Source organism: Rhinichthys klamathensis, unplaced genomic scaffold, assembly GCF_029890125.1.
Source record: "Rhinichthys klamathensis goyatoka isolate OS25496 unplaced genomic scaffold, OSU_Roscu_1.1 h1tg000603l_1, whole genome shotgun sequence".
NCBI classification, from domain to species: Eukaryota; Metazoa; Chordata; class Actinopteri; order Cypriniformes; family Leuciscidae; genus Rhinichthys; species Rhinichthys klamathensis.
This window is the reverse complement of record NW_026607058.1, coordinates 1,684,481-1,709,366: the sequence shown is the minus strand read 5'-3', so window position 1 is coordinate 1,709,366 and position 24,886 is coordinate 1,684,481. Positions and strand designations below refer to the sequence as shown.

General features: G+C 37.2%; 1 protein-coding gene across 1 annotated transcript in view; it reads right to left on the bottom strand.

Moving 5' to 3' along the window:
- The window catches only part of LOC130075754 (coiled-coil domain-containing protein 9B), a 35,161-nt gene that overhangs the window by 5,211 nt on the left and 5,064 nt on the right, over nucleotides 1-24,886 (bottom strand). Inside the window, exons 2-10 of the mRNA XM_056240522.1 lie at nucleotides 18,208-18,318; nucleotides 17,792-17,920; nucleotides 15,365-15,505; nucleotides 14,274-14,408; nucleotides 8,974-9,030; nucleotides 7,801-7,967; nucleotides 2,494-2,531; nucleotides 2,284-2,328; nucleotides 1,203-1,296 (exon numbers count right to left, since the gene is read on the bottom strand). Of these exons, the coding sequence (XP_056096497.1) occupies nucleotides 1,203-1,296; nucleotides 2,284-2,328; nucleotides 2,494-2,531; nucleotides 7,801-7,967; nucleotides 8,974-9,030; nucleotides 14,274-14,408; nucleotides 15,365-15,505; nucleotides 17,792-17,920; nucleotides 18,208-18,318 (917 nt within the window). The remainder of the gene's footprint in view (nucleotides 1-1,202; nucleotides 1,297-2,283; nucleotides 2,329-2,493; nucleotides 2,532-7,800; nucleotides 7,968-8,973; nucleotides 9,031-14,273; nucleotides 14,409-15,364; nucleotides 15,506-17,791; nucleotides 17,921-18,207; nucleotides 18,319-24,886) is intronic.

Below are 24,886 nucleotides of genomic sequence, written 5' to 3'. Positions count from 1 at the left end.
CTTAGCGTCTACGTCACGGCTCTCAGCCCGCCCTCTGTTCGTTGATTGGCCGGCTGTTTTCAGGCCGGAGGAAAACTGAGAGACATGTCGATGTCTCAGACTGAGTACAGAAGCGAACTGAAATAGAGCGGAAGTACGAAGTCTGACGTAGTCAGGCTAGTGCTAAGTGAGCTGGTCGATCGGAATTACGATTGTGAAATCTAATTACATGGAAATGCATGAATTATATCTGTTTATTAAAATATATGGGTGACTAACTACAAGGGAAGAAGGGGTCCCATACTTTCATATGAGATTCCAAGTCACAGTTCAGCTCACTTAGCACGGCGTTCGTGGTTCGGCTGGTCGAGACTGTTTTCCAAGATGGCTCCTGCCTGTATACGGGAAGTATAAAGTATCTTCTTATTAAACAGTCTGTACACTTACAATACTTCTCAATGCTCCGATTTGCAGGTAGGGACCCTCATTATGCTAGCGTGTTAGTGTGGGGCTATTTTGAGCCTTGTTAGTGGTATTTACTAGCGATTTCTTTTTACTTACTCGATGCCCTATATACTTTTTAGAGATAAAACTCTTTACATTCGATTATCATGAAAACAAATCCCAGAGAACGGTCGACTCGGTACCAATGTGTTATTACACCAAAGGTTCATTTTGTGCCGGAGTTGTCCTTTAAGTGAGACTTGTGCCTCGAATGTTTATGCTAACTTCACAAGAGAGAGTTCAAATGCTAATTTCCAGAAAGGGTCCTTCTCAGGGAGTGGTCGTTCCTCAACCAGACTGCCCGGCATTTTCTAATTTCTCAAGACTTACAGGACCTTATTGTGAAGTTTAACCATCATTTATCTATCTTCTATAACAGCATCACAATATCTTCTGATTACAAAACATTTGTTTGGGCTTTTTGTTCAATTACTGTGTTTAATGAGCGTTTACTGTATGATAACAAGGAACTGCTTTGAACCTAATGAGATTTTAAAAGACGAATTGTATCATTATAAATCATCCGGTCATGTGATCGGATGAGTTTGTGGTTGAACGTTAATGCTGAGTGGGAGTGGAAATGCTCATAACCATAAATCCCTCTGAAAAGCATTTCCCATCATCCTTTGAGTCTGGGTTAATGGGTTTGAGGTGAAATGTGGCCGGATGTTACTGTAAACGGTTCAGCACTTTAACACTTCAGTGTGAGGTCAGTTTACCTCCTCGCTCGACCCGTCAGACGGTCTTTCCCCTTCGCTTTGCTCCCCACCACTGGGACACTTTTCCCCTTCTTGTCGGACGCTTGGTGTCGAACTAGAAAATCCAAAACAAATCAACACATAATGTGATGTCGTCAACTTGACTACCAGTTATAATTATTAATCACACAGTGCCACAAAACAATACATTTTTATAATATTTTTCCAATGAAAACTGAGCTTTAATTTTATTGCAGTGTGTTGAGCTGTCTATTAAAGAGAAAATAATATAATTAATATAATATAAAAAAATCATTAGTGTATTATATTAGTAAATATACACATGACACATGCTAGAAAATGTACTTGAAAAGAAATTAAACATGGAAAAACAACTCATGAATAAACAAATGGATGGAATTTTATTTATGATTATATTCATTCATACTTTGTTTTTCCATGTTTCATTTCTAATATCAATTCACAAAGCTTGTTTTTTTTCCATTTTAATTTTCCTGGATTCCATTTTAATGATTTAATTAAATTTTAATAATTAAAAAGGACGTGTAATCAACCGAATTCACAAAAGTTAAACAATTCAATAATTTATTAAAATGTTAACAATAATAATGCCCTACAAAATATGTTTTTTTCTCTCAGAAATTTGTTTCATTGCATTGTTGAATGTGATATTTCATAACTGCCTATTAAGAGAATTATAAAAATATCATTAGTGGTATATTATACACAAATCTAACACAAAAAAATGTACAAGGAAAGAAATTAAAGGCAGATTATGAATAAATAAAATATATAAAATATAATGATTGTATTTGCTATTGTACAGAAATGACTTTGGTTTTAGAAATCATGAACGTTATTTATTCATAATTTGTTTTCCATGTTTCATTTCTAATATCGATTCACAATTGTAATAAAGCTTTGAGCGTCCCATCATTAAATGTACAGCTAACTAGTACGTGATTGGTCTATTTTGATTAGATGTGCTCGAATCTATAGATTCCTATCCATCAAAGTATTCCAACAACTCCTCTATATCACTCAATCTACTTCTAGGTCGAGAGTTTCCGGCTTTACGCACCTCTGGATTCTTCCGATCTCAGATTTCCTCTTCTGCCGTTTTGACCTCCAATAATTAAATATAATTAACCCAGAAAATACAGTAATTACACACTACATTACAGGAAGGCCCAATCTTCAACAGAGAAAATAATAAATACACCATTTGCTCCTTGATTAGTTTCTCGATCTCAGCTGTAAATGGGTTTCATCTGAAAATTAAAACATTCACCTCTGTTTGACGTTCCTCCATGTTCCTTTTCAGAGAACCTACAAATAAAACATATTGGAAAAAACAAAAACACACAGGGCAACTGAACATCAACACAAAATACTGACAATTCCAACAATATACCATGCAAATCAAGCTCAATGTGCCACTACAAGTGCATGTGTTAGTTAGCTGACAGAAGCATGAGTTTTAGTGACTGGGTTATGATGGTTATTGGTGCAGATTTAGATTTCCGGCTACCAGATGGAGCTTATTATTTTAAAACAATAATAGTGTCTGGACAGGAGGCTTTTCTTTAGACTTTACAGACCTTTTTTTTCTTTCCATAACTTTTTAAAATGACAATTAATTTGGAGTTAAATATGATCTGGAGTGTTGTTGTCTTTTGTTTCTATATGTATTAGAGATTTGTCTTATAGTAATGCACCCCTTGTTTTGTTTTCTAATGTGTTCTTATTATATTTACAAAAATGTGAATGTTGGGAATGGAGAACTTTGGTCTAGATCACAGACTGGAACTGTGACCATGAGGTAATGTAAATCTGGCTATTGTATTGTTCCCAATGTTTCAAAAATAAAGAATAAAAAAAAAATATATATAAATATATGATCTGGATATTTCTTCACGAGATTTACCCAAACAGAACTTGAATACAGGGATGATAGTTAGCTGGAAAAATGGTTCAGACATGAACACATGCACTGGACGTTCACTGATCAAGTGTTTTACCTCCCACAAAACAGTTTCGCTGCCCTGAACAGTCTCTAGTGTTCGTAAACCCTCCCAAATAAGGAAAGGCATTCAAAGCACCCTAAAAATAACCTCTTGTCCCCATCCACTCAATAGGGAAGATTATTTATTTCAGAGGAACCCATATGAAACACTGAAGCCTTCCAGACATTTGTTAACATTTGGCCTGAAGTCTTGTTTGTGGTACTGCATGTTCAGGTTTGTGAGGACTCACTGACTTACACACACACACACACGTTCGTTTCACTAGTGAAGACATTGCATAGACTAGACTTCCATTGATTTTATATCAGGTTAATGATATAACCCATACCCCTAAACCTACACATCACAGAACATAACATAAAACATGGTGTTTGAACGTGTTTGAACATAAATGTGTTAGCAGTGTGTGTACACAACTACCCAATAATGGCAAAAATCCACCCACTCCTTTTTTTAATCCCCATAAATAAGAAGTGTCTCAGAATAAGCCGTTCTCAGTTTCTATGCAATATGACGGCACATATGCGTAGGCCCCGCCCACAACTACTGACAGACTCCACCCTATTCGCATAGACTCCGCCCCTCCATGAGCTGCACACAGTCCGCCACGTTTATCTCCTCGCCAGAGCATTCAAGTAAGAAATGTAGTCTTATTAAAGCTACTAAAGTTATTCAGTCAAGAGGAGTGAGTGATTTCGTTTTTTCTTTTGTTGTTTGATTCATATTAATTTATTATTATTAATATTAATTAATTTATTTAAAGATACATGCACGAAAACAGCATGTTTTTCCTTCCACTCAAAAATGCATTTACAACATGTTATACTAAATGATCTGTGGAGTAGAGACCTCTTTTTCTTTCCATAACTTTTTAAATGACAATTTCTTTCTTGATTTTGGAGTTAAATATGATCTGGATATTTCTTCATGAGATTTACCCAAACAGAACTTTAATACAGGGATGATAGTTGGCTGGAAAAATTGTTCTGACATGAACACTGAACACTGTTTTTTTGAACTGAAACTTTACAGACACATTCTGGGGACAACTGAGACCTTATATTACATCTTGTAAAAATTGGCATAATAGGTCCCCTTTAAATAAAAGCATGTTTTGGCCGATTTAAAATACTTTTTAACTAGTGAGGACCAATAAAATATCCTCACTAGTCAGTTGTCATAACATTTAACTACATAAGTGAGGACATTTGGACCTCACAAGTGATAGCCAAACCCTCGCTCTCGCGCTCTCTCTCTCTCTCTCTCTCTCTCTCTCTCTCTCTCTCTCTCTCTCAGTCTCTTCTCTCTCCTCTCTCTCTCATCTCTCTCTCTCTCTCTCTCTCTCTCTCTCTCTCTCTCCTCTCTCTCTCTCTCTCTCTCTCTCTCTCTCTCTCTCTCTCTCTCTCCTCTCTCTCTCTCTCTCTCTCTCCTCTCTCTCTCTCTCTCTCTCTCTCTCTCTTCTCTCTCTCTCTCTCTCTCTCTCTCTCTCTCACACACACACACACACACACACACACACACACACACACACACACACACACACACACACACACACACACACACACACACACACACACACACACACACACACAAAGCCTTTGTGCAAAGAAAACCCTTAGTTATGAAGAGTTAGTGATGAAAAATTATGAAGATGAACAATTATCTCTTTAGGTATAACATCACTGATGAATTGTTCACTAAACATGTACAGAGTCCAATTTGCTTTCATGTGGATCATAACCACGTATTAATGTTATGGTGATTATTTATATGAATGCATATGCGCTATAAAAACATTTACAAACACAAACTCAATCTGGTGTAAATCTGCATGCTCTGGAATAAATATGCTACAAATAGAAGACAAAAACTACATGACCTTTACCTCTAATAATCCACATCACATTTAGCTCATCGTCTAGTGCTGTTTGATTCAATTACTTGAATTAAAGTCATACAAGTCTCATGACCTCGCTGAATCAAGACATTTGACCTAAAAACCCCATTGTTTTCACAAGAGATGTGATTCAAAAACTTTCCCTGAAAATAACTTCGGTTTTAACAGGCGGAGATACATGAAATTGAGTTAATGTTATTTATTTATATTCTTGTGCCCACTCAAGTTCTAGTTCTTCTACATCAGCTCATGTTTAATCAAACAAATGAAGCAGATCAGATCTGGCAACACATTTGGCATCTAAGAAACTTGATAGTCATCTGAGCGAAAACAAGGACCTTTTATAACCTCTATGACATTAAACGAGAGTCCAGCTCACTGATGTGGGCAGCTAAAAGGTCAAAGATCATTCATTAAACCCATTTTCCTTCCATAATGTGACATTTCTCAGAGCGAGACAAGATATTTAAGTTAGCTCTGAATGTGAGTTTGAAGTGGATTGTGCACCTCCACATTTCCCAATGGTGACGTGTCTTTTTCACAGCTATCATTATTTGATATTATTGCTTTAAATGTAGACAGTAACAAGCAAATTACTATATTACTATAGGCAAGATTTTAGAAAGGCTGCAGAATCTATTGGCTACTTCTTGTAGGTACAACAGTAACCTAAAACATTATAGTTTTTGTTGCGAAATTTATTCGGCAAATGTGTTTCCATCATAGTTTATGTGCATGTCTTCTTATGGAATAAAAAAGTATCTGCCTCAAAAGAATTATGTGCATTTTAAGATTTTGCGCGCAATTTTTGTTGTTGTGCAAGATCTCAAAATTTGCAAAAAAACAAACAAAACACATGGATGGAAACAGCTAATGACTAAATAGATATTTGACTATTGGTTAGGAATGCATGATATATCAGCCACAATATCGGTATTGGCCGATACATGTTCATTTTTAATGTTATCGTTATCGGCCTGATAAGAAAGATGTGGCCAATATATTAAAGCCGATGAGCACCATGCACCATGATGGCTTTGAATTGTTTGAAATATGATTGGAATCACTTAAAGGGTCATGAAACCCTAAACCAAATTTTCTGAGATTTTAACAGAGGTATGTGTGTTGAACAACATTGAAGACAATGTTAGCATCTGTTAGATTTAATAGTAGGGCGAAAATGGTTAAATTTTAGTTTTTTCCAGCTATTTTCGTCTTCCGGGTTTAAAATCTTCATCGCAGGCTGTGACGTGGCAGAGCACAGTATAGTGCGTTGATGACTCATCGGTCTCTCATAATTATTAATGAGACTGAATTTTTATATCCTATGAGAAGACACGGTCTCTTAATTATTCATGACACCACGTGGATCTTTCCACAGACATGTCAAACTGTGATATCGCGTAGCAAAGGAGAGAGACAATCATGGGACGCAAGTGCCGCAAACATTTTACCCGAGAGAGCTTCGAGAATTGGAGAATGGTGGACTTCGGCTTTGTCGATGACCAATGCAAGTTACGTCTTGCGAGTAATGCGGTACCAAGCCCTGAGGACTTTTCTATCCCTTCAGAGTGTGTGTCTAAAATGTAACCCTGGTCATTTTACTTGCCTTTTGTTAAATAAGCGGTCGTTATGAACATTTTAGATATTTCGATAATATATCAATTGCATGCTTAATGCGGGAGACTTGTGAATGTGTAGTGTTGACGTGCGGGCCGGGCGACACCGTGTTGTGTGTGTGTGTGTGTGTGTGTACGTGCAGGCAGGCGAGCCTGCGAAATGACTCGGGGTCAGAGAGAGAAGGGTGTAGGATGTGTGTTTGGACGAACGACTGAAAACTCTGAGATTATTGTTCATTATTGATCGTACATTGTACAGAGGTCAAAATTATTGTACAAATACGATAATTATCGTACATCTGGCAACACTGCTGGCTGATGACAGTTCCCCCTCTCCCCTGCCGTGCCACACCCACTCCCTCCCTTCTTCTCACAGCCATCCACGCCCATTTAAGTTGCATTTTTCAAAAAGATTATGAGCTAGACTTGAGCTGATAGAGGGGGGTTTCATGACCCTTTAAAACGGCAAAATACAGTTCAGTGCAACAAGTCATATAAGCTATATGAAATTATAGTGAGAACATTATAATTGTGTGTTTGGGACATGGATTTTAATGGTGAGACTTTTTGTTATCAGGCTCTCAAAAATTGTATAAAAAATTTGGATTTAGATTTTTCTGCCAATATGTCGATTATCGGCTTTCAAATATAAAGAATTATCGGTTATCGGTATCGCCCAACAGTTTCATATCGGCGAATCCCTACTATTGGTTAACATTAACCAACAGCACACATGGCCTAGGTGACATCAGCCAAATATTAAAGCCATTTCAAAAGGTTTTCTGATGAATCTATGAAGCATTAAAGTGAGGACAAATCAAAGATATGAGTGAAGCATTTGAACTCATGGATCTGAAGGTGTCAGTAAGACAGCAGACACAGAGATGATTCAAACAGCTGGCATTTATGTAAGAGGCAGTTAAACGTGCAAAAAAAATAAATAAAAAAAACACGAACAAAGAGGAATTCAAACTGAAATCAAGATGCAAACTAAAGCAACACAGGTTAGTTTCTCTCACGTCAGAACAGAAATGAAGCGCTTGCGTCTGGCTTACATCAGATCGGCTTTATCCATGTCCCAGGCTCTCCTCCACTGGCCTTTGGCGTTTTTGTGCCGGGCCACACGCTCTCGGTCGATCTCCTCGCGCTCCTTCTTCCATCGCAGGTACTCAAGATGTTCTTCCTTAGATGCGATGCTCAGGTCAGCGATGGCTTCAGAGATCTATGAGATCATTTGAGTGTCAAATACGGAACAAAATATATCCAATTTGTTTATATCTCTTACATTTTAAATTTAAAGGGAATTTTTTCTTTTGTCATCTTTCTTTAGTGTGTAATGTTGCTGTTTGAGCATGAACACGCTCCAGTTCTTCTCTATATCAGTGTCAGTGTTTCTGAACTCCTGAAACGCCTCCATTGTAGTCTTGAGTTTCTTCCGGGAACGAACACGTCACAATATTCCTCATTATAATAATTCATACGCAGAATAAAGGGGCGGGGCCTGGTTGAGCTAGTTAGTAGTGTGTTAAACTGGCGGTAATGGTAAGGGGCGGGACATTTCCCAAACACACTCGAAGTGCTCGACCAATCACAACACACTGCTCCAGCCGACCAATCAGAGCACAGTGTGCTTTTCAGAAGGAGGAGCTTCATAGAGACAGGAAGTAAACAGAGCGTTACTGACAGACTGGGAAGAGAGGAGCCGCAACAATGGAGAACATGGGGAAAATAATGTGTTTTTTAACATTCAAGCCTGAAAACCTATTCTAGTAGAGCCAAAAATCAACATCAAAACTTTGAAAAAGGGCATAATGGTCCTCTTTAATATTGCACAGCCAGACATATTTTAACCATGTTCATACTTTTTATTAAATGTAATTGTTTTCACAATGATTTTTCATTATAATATAGATGCAAATACTTAATAATAAGCTATTACATTAATTTTTCTGAATTCAGAAATCATAACCATTTCTTGACAGTTTGTCTGTCAAATGCACATGTAAACGGTCTAATTTGACAGATGAATTTGTGACTAATTACAAGTCTGATTGACCAACACAAAGATATGGGAAGATGGAACGATATCTTCATTCCCTCCCTTTTAAAAGCTGATGAATTATTTATTTTGTTGTCCTAACAACATGATTAGTGGCATTTGAACATTTTGTTTTAAGCTCTGTGCGTTTAATTCAATTTGAGTGTGTGAGCGATGGAAACACTCTCACCGGGACACCTTGAGATCCTACACATCGACTCCATTGATCTCCTCGTCCTGTGTCCTCCTAAATAAACACACAGATGAGAGAGAGACAACATTACTGAAACCTCAGTGTAAAAGATTGTAACAGTGTAAAAGATTGTTACAGATCAAGACTTCAAAAACGGTGATTCCACAGCTGAAGTTTACTGTTACTGGTGCATATATACACACACACTCCACAGGAATATTTAGAAGGGGAGAGGGGTAAGATGTGACGCCTGAATCTGAGCATGTCACCATATTTAGAACAAGCACATAACACACACTAGCTGGGATGCGCTGCCCTCATGTGGATAAACACAAGCATTACACTTGCTTTAGTGACATCATCATCTTCATCACAGCTGCTAGATCTGTAGATCTATAAAGTTCAAGGCTGGTAATGACAAAGCCACGAGACACACACACACTGAACTTCATCTGTAAATCAGTAGGGTCTCATACACTCTCTAGAAACCTTCCAACGGTAGAGTTTTGAAAATGTGACATAAAATAAAGCGGTTCTCAACTACTGAGCTGTGAAATGACTGATAAATTCACAGACAGCAGAGAAGAAAGGATAAAATGCAACAAACCATATAGATGTGTGTAGTTGGGATAGTAAAATAAATAAGACTAATTTTAATGACTCATAAATTTTTAAGGGAGGAGAAAAACTTCCCATATCATTTGATGTTGACGTCAAAGCGTACAAATTAAACTCTACAGTATTTTCAGCACAAATTCCTCCGTCACATTAGTCAAATGAAGTACATGTCGACATGGACAAGTTGTGCGACAGACAAAATTCAATATAAAAATCCCTTGCAGTGAGAATAAACTGAACACAGCCTGAGTTTTTGCTGAACACATCCTGGTTTTAAGTGGTGAAGCATTAAAATTCAACATTTATAAACCAAACTACTAATTTTTCTTATGTCATGTTAATAATGTTGCACACTTTACAATAAGGTTTAATTTGTTAACATTAGTCAACATGAACTTCATTCAAATAATCATAATTTACAAATACATTGTTAATATAAAAAGCTGTATTTGCTAACATTAGTTAATGCACTGTGAACATGAACTAACAATAAGGTTAATAAATGCCACAAAAATATATTGCTCATTGTTAGTTCATGCAATGTTAACAAATGTGACCTTACTGTAAAGTGTTACTTTTTTTTTTCCTGAAGCAAAACCAGCAGAGAAATGCTGTCCTAAAGAGGAACACACACTACTGTGACAGAACGAGACTAAAACACACACATCAAAAGTGTCTCTCAAACTGGCCTCTGCACTCATAATAAACCTATTCAGAAGAAAGAGCAGCCAAATGTTAATTGGATTAAACTGTATGGGTAATTATGAGCTGAGAGAGAGAGATATACAGTAAGAGCTACACTACACTGTCTCTCTCTGCTTCTGTCCTCCATCATGATCACAGCATGACATCACGCGATATCATTTATGGCTGTGGCATGATGTCATTCTTCTGGAAACATTTGATGAATGCTGCGATCGGCGAGGGCAGAGCACTCAACTGCACTGATGCATTATGGGAGAATCATCTTGTATCACATACAGAATACTCCCACTCACGTTACTAAAATCTGTCTGTCAGCCACTAGAGCATCTGCTGCACACAGCAGTGATGAATATGACATGAAATATGAGTTTTGGATCAAAATATGGCTTTTTGAGACACTTTCCACCATCCAATCAATTCTTCTTATATAAAATTGAGACCTTCTTTTTCTCATTGAATATCCTGTTTCACTCTGAAAATGTTCAATTATAGAATTTAAATGTGTTTAAAAGAACCTAGCAACCACCCAGATGGCCCTAGCAACCACACCACAAAAAAGTGTATATAAAAAGTGTTATTATTGCTAACTAAAAATATTGAGATAAAGCTGTGGGTAAATAACATAAATATCAGATTAAAAAAACTTAAATGAAAATTAGAAATGCTGCCTTGGCAACTAACTGAAATAAAAGTAGTAAAATTACTAAAGCTAAATAGAAATATTTAAAAAACACTGCCCTAGCAATAAGTGTGTTCATGGCCAGTGTTGTTATTGTTAAATAAAACTATTAAAAATACCTTATGCGAATTTAAATAAAGCTGTAGGAGAATAAAAAAAAAAAATTTTAGATAAAAAAAATGCTGCCTTGGCAACTAACTGAAATAAATAGTTGAAGGACTAAAATTATTTATATTTAAAAAATAAAAAATATATATTATGATAATACATTTTATAATATAATAATATATTATAAAATTGCTAAAAAACTAAAATTGTAATAAAAAAGTAAAGCCACATAGAAACATAAAAACACTAATAATAAAAATGACAAAAGCATGTAACAAAACTACTAAAACAAACTAAAATTAAAAAGCTAATTAAAAACATGAATCTATATAATAGTATATAAATATAACAGAATGTGAAAAATACTAAAATAACACGTCTCTCTGTTTTTAAATGTAAAACACAGACGCTCAGTGAAGTCATATATCTTAAGACGCCGCCGATGCTCAGAATCACACTCTCGTTCTGTCAGTGTGAGAGTCTGTGAGCTCCGATCAGACAAAAGCTGGGATGATAAAGCGCTTCGGCTCGGCCTGTCGTGTCGGTCACACAATGGGCTGCATTATACGGGCCTTTCAGACGCCGGAGGACAGAAGCAGCTGCCGTCCAGACAGCTCAGCCCCGCTGGGTGGAAAACAGGCCTGATCGGTCCACACCCGCACATTCCCACACGCCAGTGAGAGTCTGACAGACAAATCACACATACGTAACACTAAACCATCACTTCTGGGTTTGAGTTTCTTATAATGGCATTTCGTTTTTATTATTATTAATACTTCAAATAAATGCATTAGTGATGCACCGAAGAGAAAATTGTGGCAGATACCGATATTAATATTGCTGTTATGGCCGATACCGATATTTACCGATATCGATATATATTGCGATATAAAAACAATTTCACCAGATGACTTGAATAGCTCTATTTGGAAAGAATGAATCATTCTAGAATGACTTGGGGTGGTTTTGTCATGGAGTAAATCCGCATAGAAACTAATATTAATAGAATGTAAACTAATTTAGTTAACTAGACTTTAATAAATGGAACCTTATTGTAAAGTGTTTCAGATTTATGTCTCTTGAGTTCAGTGTTGGACAGATCAGTTGTTTTAACCATTCATTAACCCTCTGGGGTCCTTCATTTCAGAGTCACACTCAGGACCTTCGGGTCCAAATGGGCCGGAAGGGTGGGATTAATATTTATTTTTAAAAAATCATCTTTTTTTTTTTTTACTTGTTTTTTATAATATTTTTTTTTTCTTTTTTGGTGTTTTGAGATAATTTCAAGAATAAAAATGATTTATAATTAACATTAATGCAATAATTATGACCCATTTTTTCCCCATTGAATATAATAGAAAATTAATAAAAAAAAATTTTTTTTTAAAGCTGTATTTCATTTTAGAGTCAAGCCTAGGCCTCATGAAAGCAATTTTTGAAATGAGATGGATGCCATCTGGTGGACAAACTGAGCATTTTAAAAATTCAAAACCCATATGTAATCTAAATTTATTAGTATGTGTATAAAAGTGTGTTTGTGTGTGTTTGTGTGTGTGTGTGTGTGGATGTGTCTGTTTTGCACTCTTGATGTTTTATAGATTCACCCCTTCACTGTTGTGTGCTTTTTTTCTGGATCGTGGCTGATTTGTAGATTGTACGCACAAAAAAACTCTGTATTTTCACATTTTTGCCAATTTCCCATTCATTTCCTATGGGGGTCCATTTGGACCCGAAGGTCCTGAGTGTGACTATTTTTTTTACAACGACTTAGACTATTCAAATCCTGTCCACAATTTTTTTGGGTGTTCATATACCAAGTACCAACAAAGTCACCAAATTTCGGACCATTCCGATAAAGCTATGATTTAAAAAAAAAATTTTTTTTAAATGCTTCGGGTCCATTTGGGCCGAAGGACCCCAGAGGGTTAAAGTGAACCGGTTCAAAGGAGTCATTAGTTCGCAAATCGGACGTGTCTTTAATGGACCACGGCACACGTTGTGTGATTATCCAGGCAGTTTAGGACATCGCACACGATTTACCTCAACACAGAAAACATTTCATCACTAGATAGATTTTTTTGTTTTGTTTATTGAAAGTGTGGATTATGTCATCTGAGTGTGTGGAAAGCTTTTCAGAGTTGTGAATTTCGCTATAATAACGTTGCCTTTACTATCCAGTGGTAGTTCAGAAAAAAAAAACTTCGGACTTCCGACCTTTTACCATCGCGCGCGCGACCGGGGCTTTCACTCTCTCTGCTCGTTCTCTCAGTTAAACAAGCGCATTCTCTCAGTTAAACAAGCGCAGCAGTCATTCATCTACATCACTCATCTACATCACTCACCGGTCAAATAAGGCTTCGGCGGGACATAAACACACCTAAGGCTGACAGAAAACAGCGCGCAAGTTCCAGTCTTCTTGCGCTTGATGTTTAGACTGACAGGACTTGCGCTCGTAATGTATGCGCTCGTGCAAAAACAAACATCCCCGCCCCCACACTCACATCTACACACACGTCAAATACACAGGAATGATTATCGCCTGTTCACATCGGCCCTTTTGACATCGGAACGATACCGATGTGTAAAAAATTGACCATATCGGCCGATATTACCACTAAAATGCATCACCGTTTACACAAAAATATGAAGCAGCAAAAAAACGTTTTAACACTAATAATAATCAGAAATGTTTGTTGATCATCAGATCATCATATTAGAGTTATTTCTGAAGGATCATGTGACACCAGCTTTGATCACAGGAATAAATTACATCTTACAATATATTCACATAGAAAACAGCTGTTTTAAATTGTAATAATATATCGCATTTTTACTGTATTTTTGATCAAATAAATGCAGCCTTGGTGAGGAGAAGTCAAGAGGCTTCTTTCAAAAACCCTAAGCTTTTGAACAGCAAACGGTGAAATGGGCAGAGGGAAAATACCCAAACAAAACAAATGAGAAAGAAAGAGGAACAGTGTGAATCAGTGTTTGTTGTGGCTGGTGATCCAGTGACATCATGCGTCTGGAATCTACCAGAACAGCTGAGCAGACTTCGGCCCAATGAACATTCACACGCTCGGCTCTTATAATCAGTCCTGTCATGTCTGAATCTATTTACAGCATCAACGCTTGAGAACCAAATGAAGAGGGCGTCCCAGACACATGCTGCTACACATCTGCTCACCTCCGGGACTCTCCTTGCGGACGGAGGACGTTTCTCTCGTGCGTTGGACTCCAGCACTTCTTCAACACAACACTTCAACCTCACTGGACTCACGGGCCGGTTCCGGTCCTTTCTTTCCCCGAACACCCTCTTACCCTGAAACAACATGATATAAACACTCTCTAGCATTATTTAAATTCATTCTCTCTGTCTAAAGCCTGTTATCACAAGTGTCTGACGAGAGTTACTGATGAGTAGAGCTGCACGATCTGAGAGAAAAAGAAAAGAAAATCGAATTGTGATTTTTCTGATAAAAAGGTATTATTTTTTAAAGCTCCAGGTTTGCTGTGCTTGTTTATAGGGTTGCATTATTTGCACTAGGGCTGCACGATTTGGGGTAAATGTCATATTGCGATTATTGAGGTCAATATTGCGATTGCGATATAATAAACAAATGGTTTCATGAGTCAACTGGCTTGGTTCTAAAGCAAAATGCACACACAGATTAGTGATAATTCTGAAATGTGTATTTCTCAACTCAAACTAGCAACAATAACTAAATGATTGATAACATCTATAATGATCAATTAGCCATTGATGTCTGGATAAAAATGACCAGCACTAATTTGCACAAATCTTATAAAAATAACCAATATTATTACTAAATTAAATTATTAAACAAAAAAGGAAATATAACTGCTGTTTTAAAAAAATATATTATAAAAAGTGACCATTAAACCATCAAGCTTTTATTTTGACTCAGTTCTCATTGCATATATTGTTTCTCTATTAAAAACGTCACATTATTAAATTTAAATGGGTTTTAAAGCACCTAGAAACCACATAGAAACAAGGGTGAAATAAAATATTAATATTAGAATAAAAAAAACTATGGAAATTATATATGCAGCATTGGCAACTAACTGAAATAAAGTTTAATTTGATGTACTAAAATTACTAAAGCTAAAACCAATAAAAATAAATTAAAGCTAAATAGAAATAAACAAAAAATAACAATGACAAAATTACTAAAAATTGAAATAAAATAAAAATTTAAAAAATAAAACCAGGTCTGAAGCCTTGACTGTGTATGTAGTCTCTCTCGGTCTCACCTTGATGTTTCCTGGCGTTGTGACGAGCAGCTGCCGTCTCTTTCCTCTCCCGATGCTGAAGACACTGGATCCGGGATCACAGTCCTTCTCCGGCTCTCCTTCTCTCAGCCCGCCTGGCCTCTTGGTCACCACACGCTGATCCTGAACACAGGTGCTTACAACATGAAAACTCAACATTATTATTAATACAGGTGAAACTCGAAAAATTAGGATATCGTGCAAAAGTTAATTTATTTCAGTAATTCAACTTAAAAGGTGAAACTAATATATTATATAGACTCATTACATGCAAAGTGAGATATTTCAAGCTGTTATTTGTTATAATTTGGATGATTATGGCTTACAGCTTATGAAAACTTTTTCACAATATTCTAATTTTGAATTTGGGGTTTTCATAAGCTGTAAGCCATAATCATCAAAATTATAACAAATAAAGGCTTGAAATATCTCACTTTGCATGTAATGAGTCTATATAATATATTAGTTTCACCTTTTAAGTTGAATTACTGAAATAAATTAACTTTTGCATGATATTCTAATTTTTCGAGTTTCACCTGTATTTACTAAACTACTCTTAGTTTTTTTTCTCCACATTTTATTTACTTTAGGTTGCTGTAGCTCGACTTGTATAACAATGTTAGGTCAGTGGTTTTCAACCTTTTTGACTTTTCCCCCACATGACTTTTCCAGTTGTTTGTGATTAACTGGATAAATAAAATAAGGATTTAAAAAATATTTTATCACAATTTCTACCTGAAGTGTTGGGTACAGTACAGCCTCCTTTAGTGTATTAAGCGGTCAACAGAATGCACTAGCTCATATTTTTTTTGTAGGGTTGATAAAAAAAAAAAAACCAAAAGGTATTTAGGCACAATTAGCTACAAAACTGAAAAAACACATCTTATATTATAACATTATATTATGTTAGAAAAGTACAAAATAAATAAAATAATGAAAAATAAAACTGTTTTTTGCAATCCTGTCATCTTTTACTTTACCTTTCCAAGAAAGGTCCCATTTCCAGGACACGCATATTTCATCACTGTGAGACTAGTGAGATTTCCACGACACAAATCGGCACAATGCCAAATGATTTTTTCTCATTATAACAACAGAAACAACTTTAAATACTCCCATAATTTATGGTCATACTGATAAAAGTAAGACATCATTCGAAAAACTCACAATAAAAACAAAACATAGTGCTTTTGTAAAATAAAAAAAACAAATAGGATGCCGCTTTCTGTCGTTCCCAGTTTCCTGTGCGTGAAGTTTGTGTAGCACGTCACAAAAATTAAACGAAACTTATAGCGTATAGGCTACTAGCAAGCTCTTGCATGCTATATGAACTCTTGTTTTGGGTTGGTCTTGCATTTTTTCCTGTTGTGGCGGTTAGCAAACAGTGTTGCATTACTGCACACGCCCCCTTCTGGGGGGCCGGTTTCACAAAGCTATTTTAGACCAGTCTATATTGTTAGACAAGTCTAAAATTTGCTCATAAACTAGTCTAATGCAAGTTACACTGTTTCGCAAAAATAACTTAATTTAGACCAAAAAATTAGACACCTTAGGCTAACTTAGGTCTGAGACTCTGTTACCTTGGCAACCAGCAGTAACAATCAGTTACATTACAAACAGCCGAAAGAAAAAGGAAAATGGCCCTTACCATATATATTCATCACCAATATCAGTGTCTTTAAGTTTCTCTTGGGGTCCTCCTCCCGTTTTTGGATGTTTCCTCTAAAATATTTCTTTTTTTGGCATCTTGTACCATTGTATCTTTTCTGTACGTCTTTAACGCTCCGCTCAACGGTCGGATTAACGCTGTTAACTGTCGTAGCAATCTTTGTCCAAATTAAACATTTCTTCTTGTTAATACATTCTCCGCTAAATTTCCCAAGTAAAATGTCCTTGTAACTGTTACACTCCTCCAACACACACATATCTCCCGCTGGGGTAAACTGCACCGAGCGGTTGAATGCGCTTACTCGGTCCGGCATGTTTTTTGTTTTGAAAAGTGTCTTATTTTACCCAGAATGCATTGCAGTGTAGTTCTATTTAAGATAGTCAGAGTCTTCAGTGCTTTGTGCTACGGTCTGATTTAGATGTCTATCTGAAGTCTGACTATCTACTGTATCTAAGCCGTAGTCAAAGTCTCTCTTTGTGAAACCGGCCCCTGGACTGGAGTGTGGATCGCCTGTGACTGACTGTCGACTGTATGCACCGAACCGTGACGGTTCGGGAAGAATGTACCGTTACACCCCTAGTAAGTAGTGTTCAATTTACTCTTTTCAATACAATTGTAATCAATACATTTTTTTTTTTTTTTTTTTAGTGATGAAGCGATCATAGCTGGTTAAAGAAGTCTATACGCCATTTTAGTTGTCCATCATTTTTTAGCAAAATAATCACGATTATCAGTTTAACCTGTGAAGGAGTAAAGCAGCTCACATTGGAGGATTTGTTGATGGTGATGGACAGATCATCAAGCTTTCCCTTCTTGCCGTGGAGTGACATCACTTCCTGTTCCGCCCGCTTTTTATCCTCCTCCACTTCCTGCAAAACATCACAAGGAAATCATATCATAAAGGGATTATGTTATGCATCTTAGCATTTTATGTTTTTGTAATAACATAATAGAATAATAAATTGAAAGCATAATAATTTAACAAAAATAGATGAATCCCACACACTGATCAACATTTTGGGTCACGTGACCTTCATCAGGCTTTGTTTTTCTATTTTCCATAGATTTATGATTTCATACTAAACAAGACTTCAAAAGATTTGTTTAAAATTAGATCTAAAATGTGTTTTTTGGCGTATTTTAATCAGGTTCTCACCTGGTACCGTTTCATTAGTGCTTCATTTTTCTTCCGCAAAGCCTCGATCTTTTTATCCAGCTCTGCATCCTTGTGCTCCTTCATCATCATCATCATCATCTCTGTCGAGCTCTGAGCACAGAACGGTTTATGAACATTACATACACAAACACAATAATCCAAACAATCTGTGAGACATAAAGATTATGTCTGCCAGCAAGATTTCTGTTATTTACTGCATCTCACATGAAAGTTAAAATCTTTATACACAAACAGCAAAATAATAGTTTTGCACATTTTTCTTGTCCAGACATTTAAACAGCCTGGAGGAAAAATAACAGAATTACATAAAGCAAATTCAATGGAATAGGGCTGCGTTTATATTACATAAATATCTGATGCCAGAGACCCAGGAGACACAGTCCAGGACTGAAATATAAACACAATGGCATATGATTAGTTATAATCAGTCAATTACTGTCTACATGTTTCTTTAACACGTGTACATTTGTGGGTCTAACTGCACATGGACACGCCATTATTAGCATCAGCTGCTACGACCGGCAACATGAGCTCCGCGCACTCAAACGCCTCATGCCATCAGCTGTTTCAAGACGTCTGACATTCACATGTGACCACGATTTCAAACGCTGTAGCTCAAAACTCAGCCATAACCCTCAGATATTGAGCACAAAACTGTTGGCAAGGATATTTCATTTCACAGCATTTGCCAGAATCTCAACTAATCATTTTGGTCGGGTTGCATGATTTGGGGGGAAAATCTAATAGCGATTCTTCAGATAAAAATAGCAAATGTGATTTAAAAATGCGATTTACATAAAATTCCAGGTTTGATTTGCTTGCTTGAGGGCTAATTTTGGCAAAATGTTATGATTATTTAAATATGGCTATAAAATTATAATCATTTTATAATTATTAATTATTATTATATAAAAACATTTACATACAAAATAAAAACAAAATAAGAAATATTACTAGTCCATAAAAAATAAGTTAAAATGTATAAAATAATTACATTATAAATGTAAACTTGCGATACTAATATTTATGCCTGTCTTCATTTTTTCATTAGCTATGTTTCCATTCAAAGTTGCGAATTTAACTTATGCGCAAACTTGGAATAGTATAATTGTCATCCCATATGTTCAAAAGAACAAAATCATCACTTCCTGGGAAATTGGCGCAAAACATCTGTAATATTTCTTATAAAAATGTAAGTTTCTGCAATCGGGCTGTTTTTCCCTCCATCATAAATGAGTGTCTCAGAGCGTTACACAGTACACAGTAAACGCTGTCATGTTCTCTTGCGTTCGGATGCTGGTGTTTGGGAACACAATTGTGTGAGACGCTTCTGGAGGGAATTACATAGAATGTACATTTCCAGAAGAAAATGTGAGTGGTGCTTGCAGTGGCAAAACTCACCACTCGGTTGCTAGAGTGTGGTACATGATTGCATACGAGCCAACAAACATGTCTGTACGATGTTCTGGTGCTGAGATATGACTTATTCATGTGTTCAGGTGGTTGCTAGGGTATTCGCTATGATGTTGCTGGGCGGTTGCTAAGGTGTTCTGGGTGGTTGTTAGGGTATTATATATTTACATAATACATTCTGAATTAAACCAAATCATTCTGATCACAGACTTTGACTCCGGCGTTTCAGAAACACCAAACCACTGTTTGAGAGGAGTCCAGGGAACGCAGTGTAAACTTTAGTTCCGACCACATTAGTTCCCAAGCCAAATAGAGGAGAGGATGATCATTTAAATTTGATAAGAAGGCACGCAACACTATTTATAGGCAAGATTTTCACACTAGAACGCTTGTTTTTCAGCGGGAATGCAAATTAGATTAGCACTTAACCATGAAGACAAAAGCCACACCACACAAATGGCTATGGTCAGTCTGCAAAAATAACGATCGAAATGCTTGTTTGCTTTGTGGCCCCTTTAAATAAAGTTTTAAAAAAGACCAAGCATTCGATCTACGTCAGAGCGTCCACGAATCTTTCCACGGCTTCGTCGGCAGGGCGGCGAGAGCGAATTGGCGGTGTGAATGCACAGTAACGTACAAGATATTGGTAAATGGTAAATGGACTGCATTTATATAGCGCTTTCACAGACCCAATGGCCACCAAAGCGCTTTACATTTGCCTCACATTCACTCACTCATTCATACACCGACGGGCGACGGCAGCCATGCAAGGCACCATCCAGCTCGTCGGGAGCAGCTGGGGTTAGGTGTCTTGCTCATGGACACCTCGACACTTGGTCAGGTGGAACCGGGGATTGAACCACCAACCTTCCGGTTTGTAGACAACCTACATGAACCACTGAGCCACTGCCGCCACATATTGAAGACATCGATATACTAACGATGAAGATCTTTCACGTTCTTCTTTGCTTAGAAGTAAAAAGAAGTTGGAAATACCTTTGCAGTGATTTAACGAACATCCAGACGCCGTCCACACTGCTGAGAGCGGCGCTTAGATGAATATGTAAATATGTGCTGCTCTTTCCTCTCAATAACAAAATAAACAACAACTAATGACAGCGGTGAGAAAACATCAGTTCAGAAAGCATCTGATCATAGTGATGTGTGGATGTTTGAACTGCATCATGTCGACAGATGAGGTCATTAAAATTACACTGTTATGATAGTTTAATTATAAAGAGCTTATTATATTGGAGACTATCGACTATATAGATCTGGCTTTGTGAGACTAAAGTCCCACAAAGTTTATCCAAAGCGACTTACATTGCATTTCAAGGTACACATTTTACATGCTCAGTTCTTGCTTTCCCTGGAAAACGAACCCATGACCTTGGTGTTGCAAGCGCCAACACTTTACTGTTTGAGCTACAGGAAAGTATTAACATGCTGAACTACTGGAGTTGCTTTAAATGGCTGCAGAGTTTGCAAAAAGGGCATTGGACGCGCCAGGGGAATGAAGACTTCACTGCACAGCAGAAGAGAAAACGCTTGTGTCATTCAGCATAGCGTCTCATTCCCTATGTCAGTGTTATACGACTGTAAACTCAGGCATCAAACGTCAAAATCTCTCAGTATCTGTGAATTTTTAGAGACATGAAAGCCTGAAAGCCAGAGCGCCTGCTTGCGGTGAGATAACCCGACTGACTCCAGGCCAGCGAGACTCCTACACAGAGTGAATTTGGATCTAAAGAGGCTTGCAGAGATTTGAGAGAGAATAGAGTCAGATCGCAGCTCAAAACAGAGATTCCTCGAGGTTGAAAGACGCTATTATCTCTCCAAACACAGGAAAACCTCTGCAAACCCACGAGCAGGACTGATCCTCTAATAAAAAGGCTAAATAATATCCTGGGTTGTCAGCTGTGTTTGTTAAAACAAGCATGACTTTACTAGTGCTCATAGTTACTGCATTCACAGGATCTACATGAGCAGCACATCAACAAAAGGGTAATTAAGTCACTTCACAGCACTAATAACTGAGGGTCGCTCACTGTCAATCTATTGGACGTCCTGTTGTTGGACATTCTGAGTCTAGGGTGCTCATATTTGAGTATGCAAACATTTTAGATGAGTATGGTACTGTTCATTATTATTCTTAATGAAAAACAGCAGATACGTTCAGTTTTTAATTGTAGTGTCTGTTCTCTAACTGAACTTAATGATTTTTATTACTAAAAAACAAATCTAAACCACGATGGGCAAGTGATGTAACCGGTGTTGCGTCTAGACACCGGTGACACGACTATCACAGCAAGCCTACCGACCAGCAATGCATCGCTGAGGTAACGCTGAAGCTGATGCTTCACTTCATAGAGATATATTGATTGAATGCCATTCATGGGAAATACCTTTAAACGTTGAAAGGATGATACGACAAAGATTTCCTCTTTGGACATGGCAAACTTATTTTTTATGACTTGACCTGAAGAAGGAAAGACGCAGGTAATCGCATGCACAATCTCTCTCTCACTCGCTGTCTGTTTAGACTTGTTTAGTACAAATCACAATGGCACACAGAGGGCCCTATCTTGCACCCGGCGCAAATGACTTTGTACACTGACGCATGTATCATTCCTATTTTGCACCCGCGCAAAGCGGGCTTTTCCCTCCACAGACGCACGTCGGTAAACTAGGGAATGAACTTGCGCTCCCTGGGCGGGTCGGCGCAAAAAGGAGGCGTGTTTCGGCGCAAACATTCCCTAGTGCTATTCTGCAGTTCCAGAAAACAATTCCACCACTGACCAAAAAAACCCAGTCTAAAGTCAGTGGTGCGTTGTTCATATAATGCTATTTTAAGCGCGCATGTTTGGCCATAATGTAGCGGGTGCACAACGCGCATACACTTAGATTCTCTCATCAACACAGATGGAGCCGTTTTTATTTTTGCAAATCATACATTATAACAAGGAAAAATATTAACACATGAGGGAAATCATTGTGGTGTCCATGAAGATGAAAAAAAAAGTAGGCCTAGTTTTTTCCTCCCACGCCTGTTTAACCGACGCTGATTTGGGTGGGTTTCTCCCATCCCCACAACGTCACTTCTCTGTCTTTCACTGCCCTGAAAAGAACGTCGGTCTCCTCGGCTGTGAACCGCTCCTGACGCGCGCCTAGTAAATCCGCCATAATAATAACAATCCGCCATGCAACATGCGCACCTGCTCTTAAAGGGTATGTTGGATGACGCTCTGATTGGTTTATTTCATGTTATGCCCAAACCACACCTAAGAATAATGAAGCTACTTCAGACCAACCCCTTTTAAACTTGCGTCGGGCGCAAGAGTCATTTATCCCGCCGGTAAAATAGCAACAGTGCCCAAGACACAAAGTTACTTGCGCTTCGCGCTTGATACTTGCGTTTCAGATCGTTAAAATAGGGCCCAGAGTCTTAAAGTAAGACTCATTTAGTATACGCGGTTCTATGAATATGTAAATGAGCCCCGCCTCCACTCACTCACTCAGCTCAGAGATCCACTGGTTGACGATCACACGTTGATCTGATTGGTTACAAGGTCGTTTGTGACGTCAGAAACACCAGCGATTTCAAACCGTGTTTTTGAGACTGTCTTTGGTTCACTGCAGTTTTAAGCAGGAAATACTCAGCAATGCTGTCGACTTATGAACTTACACATGGTTTGTCTTAAAGCATAACACCATATAGACATAAACAACGTTAAAAGCTTGATTTTCACTACAGGGGGTGGTAACTGCAGTTAGCTTGTCGGTATTACAATATTGCAGTATCACGACAGCCTTATATCTGTACAATGCAGAGTGAAGCAGAGAAAGATTAAGCTACCGTTAAGCTATCTGTAAACAGTACTATATCCACATACTATAACAATCACAACACAATTCACCTCCCCAGACACAGATTATTTATTTAAACTAAACTGCAAAAATGGTCATGCCATCACGATCATGAGCTCATTAACATATGATCGCATGAATTTACATATCAACACACACACCCATTGTTCAGCAGCTGGACACGCCCTGATAAAAAGTTTGGAGAGAAAAACTATAAATCTTTTGGTGCTGGAAAAAATCGTACCTAAAATCGTACCTAAAATTACAAAGGGGAAAAAACTTAAAGTATAACATATGACCCGTGTAAATAGATTCACATTCATTGCAATGTGACATTTTTTGAATTCTGCATGGAGTGTTCTGATTGGTTAATATCAGGAGAATAAGTTTTGCTACTGATGACACCAAACATCTTAACTTTGTTAAGATTCCCAGCATTCCTGTTTCTCGAAGCACACATTAGTAAGCGTATTATACAGGCCCTCTGTGGGAAAAAAACATGCAGACTAATAATTCAAATGTGTCTGAAACCACTTCATATTAAGGATGCAGACCATTACATAAACATCCAGTCATCACTTACTTTTCAAACTCATTTGGCTTTCTTTTCTTTGTGGAACATGAAAGCAAAAATGCACTGGAAGTGGATGGTGATTTTTACTGAAAAGCTCCAAAAATGACACAGAAGCATAAAAGCACCATCATGAAGCATATGATTGGTCTCTGAAATACAAGCCATTATTTGCCGAACATCTCCATGCAACTGCGAATAAGATTTGAGAGCTACGGCAGAGGGGATTTTCAGAGAATAATGACTTAAATTTGAGTCTGTTCCTCTCACAAAGCATCATTTGTTTTCAGAAGACTTGAAATATATAGTGCAAGACACTTAAAAAAAAAAAAGATATTTCAAAGTTGATTACATTTTACAAGAAAATACGTCTGTATTTCAGTGTTTCTACTTCAAAATTCAATGTGTTACGTGCCGTTTCTTTGTAATTATTTGTGAAATTTACAAGGAATTTTGCAATGCAATAATTGACACCAAAATGCAATAAATTTGAATTATGCATCACCTGGAAAACAGTGGCTTAAGCATTCTACAAAATATATTTTTTTGTGTTCGGCATAAGAAAGAAAATCACGTGGTATTAAACGAACTCATATTTGGGTGTACAATCTCTTTAAAGAATATTTTAAGTGATAATGATGCAAACTTTTAAAAATTAAAGTTTCCATAAGTTTTTTTTTTTTTGCAGCAATGAAATGGAATTATTTGTGTCTCCCCAAAGATCATTTCAGTGATCAGTTCTTAAAATAAATTTTTTTTCTCTTAGTGTTTAGAATATTTAATTTAATCTAAAGAACCTTTTCCCAT